General features: G+C 50.2%; 1 protein-coding gene across 1 annotated transcript; it reads right to left on the bottom strand.

Annotated features, from left to right (window-relative positions):
• Positions 1-323: 323 nt before the first annotated feature.
• LOC112109336 (zinc finger protein 27-like) lies at positions 324-3,492 on the bottom strand. The gene is made up of 3 exons (XM_029913269.1): positions 3,484-3,492; positions 2,745-2,858; positions 324-2,445 (listed from the first exon to the last, which is right to left on the bottom strand). Exon 3 carries the CDS (start codon positions 2,168-2,170, stop codon positions 410-412), a length of 1,761 nt encoding a protein of 586 aa, XP_029769129.1. The 5' UTR covers positions 2,171-2,445; positions 2,745-2,858; positions 3,484-3,492; the 3' UTR covers positions 324-409.
• Positions 3,493-4,163: the final 671 nt, after the last annotated feature.

Below are 4,163 nucleotides of genomic sequence, written 5' to 3' on the forward strand. Positions count from 1 at the left end.
AGCTGGACCCTATCAGTGCGGGAGGACTCCATGAGCTTGGTGAACATGTCGTTCCAAGTTAGTTTTTTCCGTGATCTCTTGTGATGGTGGACTCTGCATGGTCGCCTGTGATGGTGGACGGTGCTGATGGTCACCTGTGCTGATGGTGACCAAACAGGAAATGAAATTCAAAAGTTCCCGGGGCTTTTCCTGCCCACCTGGCTAGTGCATTGGAGTTGAGAGTGTTGTCCAGAGCGGTCACAAGGGACCATTCTGGGATAGCTCCCGGAGGCCAATAACGTCGAATTGCGTCCACAATACCTTTAACCCGGGATTGCGATCTCAATTTAAGCGCTACTCCACTTGCCGAGGTGGAGTACAGAAATCGGATTAAAGAGCCCTAAACTGTTTAACCCTTTTTTGTCACATGTCACAGAAGTTTAGATACTGTGTGGATTCTCCCATGTTTAATGAGGTGTGATCTCTCTCTGAAACTTTTCCCACAGTCCAAGCACTTATGGGGTCTCTCTCCTGTGTGGATTCTCTGATGTTTAACCAAGACTGATCTCCGTGTGAAACTTTTACCACAGTCCAAGCACTTATGGGGTCTCTCTACTGTGTGGACTGCCTGATGTTCAACAAGGTCTGACCTCCGTTTGAAACTTTTCCCACAGTCCAAGCACTTATGGGGTCTCTCTCCTGTGTGGATTGCCTGATGTTTAACAAGGTCTGACTTCCGTATGAAACATTTCCCACAGTCGAGGCACTTATAGGGTCTCTCTCCTGTGTGGACTGCCTGATGTTCAACAAGGTCTGACCTCCGTATGAAACTTTTCCCACAATCCAAGCACTTATGTGGTCTCTCTCCTGTATGGATTGCCTGATGTTTAGCAAGATCTGACCTCTGTATGAAACTTTTACCACAGTCCAAGCACTTATGCGGTTTCTCTCCTGAGTGAACTATCTGATGTTTAACAAGGTATGACCTCTGTAGGAAACTTTTCCCACAGTCCAAGCATTTATGGGGTCTCTCTCCTGTATGGATTGCCTGATGATTAACAAGGCTTGACCTGTGTATGAAACTTTTTCCACAGCCCAAGCATTTGTGGGATCTCTTTCCTGTGTGGATTGCCTGATGCTTAACAAGCTTTGACCTCCGTATGAAACTTTTCTCACATTCCAAGCACTTGTGGGGTCTCTCTTCTGTGTGGACTGCCTGATGTTCAACAAGGTCTGACCTCCGTTTGAAACTTTTCCCACAGGCCAAGCACTTATGGGGTCTCTGTCCTGTGTGCATTGCCAGATGTTTAACAAGTGCTGACCTCGTTATACATTTTTTCCCACAGTCAAAGCAGTTATGGGGTTTCTCTCCTGTGTGGACTACCTGATGATTAACAAGCTTTGACCTCCGTATGAAACTTTTCCCACAGTCCAAGCACTTATGCGGTCTCTCTCCTGTGTGGATTACCTGATGATTAATAAGGTCTGATCTCCGCTTGAAACTTTTCCCACAGTCCAAGCACATATGGGGTCTCTCTCCTGTGTGGATTACCTGATGATTAAAAAGGTCTGATCTCCGCTTGAAACTTTTCCCACAGTCCAAGCACTTATGGGGGCTCTCTTCTGTATGGATTACCTGATGACTAAAAAGGTAGGACTTGTGTATGAAACTTTGCCCACAGTCTAAGCACTTGTGAGGTCTCTCTCCTGTGTGGATTGCCTGATGTCTAAGAAGGTGAGATCTCTGCTTGAAACTTGTCCCACAGTCCAAGCACTTGTGAGGTCTCTCTCCTGTGTGGATTGCTTGATGTCTAAGAACATGTGACCTCCGCTTGAAACTTTTCCCACAGTCCAAGCACTTATGAGGTCTCTCTCCTCTGTGGATTGCCTGATGCTTAACAAGGTTTGACCTTTGTATGAAACTTTTCCCACAGTCTAAGCACTTATGGGGTCTCTCTTCTGTGTGGCTTTCTTGATCTGAAATTAGTGCTGAGTTAGAGCTGAAACATTTCCTGCACTCGAGGCACTGAATGGGCTTCTCTCCAGTGTGGCTTCTCCCATGGTTATTAAGATCTGAGCGGTTATTGAAGCTTTCCCCACGGTCCAAGCATTGAAGGGGTTTCTCTCCGGTATGGATTGTCTGATGTGTCACAAGCTGTGGTCTCACAATGAATCCTTTCCCACACTGCATGCCGTACCAGGGTGTTTCTTCCTTGCGATTTGTCTGCTGCGCTCTGGGATCGTCGTCTCCTTCCCCACCATTAATAGATTCATCCACTTTCTTCCCTGGGTGGTTTCCCACAAGCCTCTCTGACCTGTGCCAATTTCCCCAAGCTTCTACCTGCTCCCAGCAGTGGGAAAAATTCCCTTCAATTCTTCCCACAGAAGTCCCTTGTGGTTCCACTTCCCCGGGCACTTCCTCATGATGATTCCCCTCCTTGGTCTCACTCCCTCGCTCAGCACCTGCTGGGAGAGAGACAATCCAGACAGGAGTCATTGCTCTGGGGAGAAAGAGGAATAGCACCGAGGGAAAACTCAACACAAAGACTGAGCAATTAGATTCTGCCTCCACATCCCACCCAAACACTCACAGAGAAGGAAACTCCTGCAGCTAACAGTATGGGTGAAATGGCGTGACCGATATCTTCTGACCATAGCCCTGCTCTGGGTAAGATGAGGAAGAACTTAGGGCATTAATCACACCATCTTTTGGGATTCTCTACTTTTTCCTTCATTACCTAGATGGTTTCTGTGTCAGTTCTCACCTGTGTGGGTGCATTTCGGAAGCCTTCTTTCCTCGCAGGCCTGGAGATCGGGCACCCACGGCTCTTCCCCTCGTTCCAGGCGGGAGATCACCTCAGGTTTGGGAATGGGAAATCCTATACAGAGGGTGAAATCAGACCAGATCAGGGTGCGTGGAGCATTGGTGGAGTATTTGTCACAAAGAACATTCCGTGAGTGGAACCTGTCTCTGTGCTCTGCTGGAGGAACGTGGAATCCAAGAGGATGGGAACATGGTCACTGAGCCCCCTCGCATAGCGGAAGTTGTCTGGGGAGGTGAGTTGAATTATTACTACACCCTCACTAGGCGTTCCCAGGATCTCTGAGCTCTGGGGGCCTTGCTGACTCACACACAGCTCTGGACTTAAACCCCTGCCTGTTTCTAAACCTGCAGAGCCCAGAGCCCTCCCCATGGCTGGAGCTATTCCCAAGGAGGGACGTGAACAGGAATTTTGTGTGTCGCCGAGAAACAACACAGACAGGACAATGCTGGATTTATGCCTCTTTTAAAGCTGGAGGGGTGGGGATGGTTTAACTTGTCCATTGGGTTTTGACACCCATGTCCCACTGGAGAGGGCACAGAGATGCAAGTCTTTCTCACAGGGCAGCTGTGCATTATGGAGCCCATTCGCCTCTGATCTAACTGACCAGGGAAGAACCTGACCAGATTCAGACACGCAGACCCCACGGCTTCCAATAACCGAGGGGACGGGAATCCCTTACCCAGCGAGGTCACCGTCTCGTAGTTCTCCTGCATGACGTCCCTGTAGAGGGCTCTCTGACCGGGGTCCAGCAGAGCCCCCTGCCCCTGGGTGAAATACACAGCCACCTCCTCGAAGGTCACCGGCATCTGAAAGAACAAGAGTCCCCCACTCAGCACCTGCTGACCCAGCTACAATCCCAGTAGTCTTATGGGACAAAGGATAAAGAAATGGAACCTTTGGGAGGGCCAGTGTAGCAGAATCCCACCCCCACCCTGCTCAGAGCAGTCAGGAGGCTTCAGGGGGTGCGGAGAAGGTGAGAGCTCCTTGTCCCCCCCAGCACGCGAAGCAGGGCAGGGTCTTCTCATTTCCCACATGGCTGCCAGCCACAGTCTGATGCGGGAAGCAGAGCTGTGGGCTGGCGTCAGGGACAGGAATCCCAACAGCTTCCCTTCGTATTTCACAGCAGCCTCTGACTAATGGGTTCAGGCCCCAGCACTGGGAGCCTGGAAAATGTTCCCAGCCCTGCCGAGGGGGTTGCATCCTGTTTGGGAAATGGGGGACTGTCCTTTCCCCCCTCCTCTGCAAGCAATGGGCCTACTCAGAAAATCAGCAGGTTTATCACACCCTGTCTCCTCCCTCACCCAACCCAGCAGCTCCCTGAAAATCCCCTACCTGAGCTGGCTCCATCACAGCCATTTC

The sequence above is a fragment of the Terrapene carolina genome, unplaced genomic scaffold (genome assembly GCF_002925995.2).
Source record: "Terrapene carolina triunguis isolate 2854851 unplaced genomic scaffold, T_m_triunguis-2.0 Scaffold564, whole genome shotgun sequence".
NCBI lineage: Eukaryota > Metazoa > Chordata > Testudines > Emydidae > Terrapene > Terrapene triunguis.

Bases quoted from the DNA above. Each gene is read 5' to 3' on its own strand.
- LOC112109336 (XM_029913269.1), bottom strand. From the start codon at position 2,170: ATGCAGTGTGGGAAAGGATTCATTGTGAGACCACAGCTTGTGACACAT.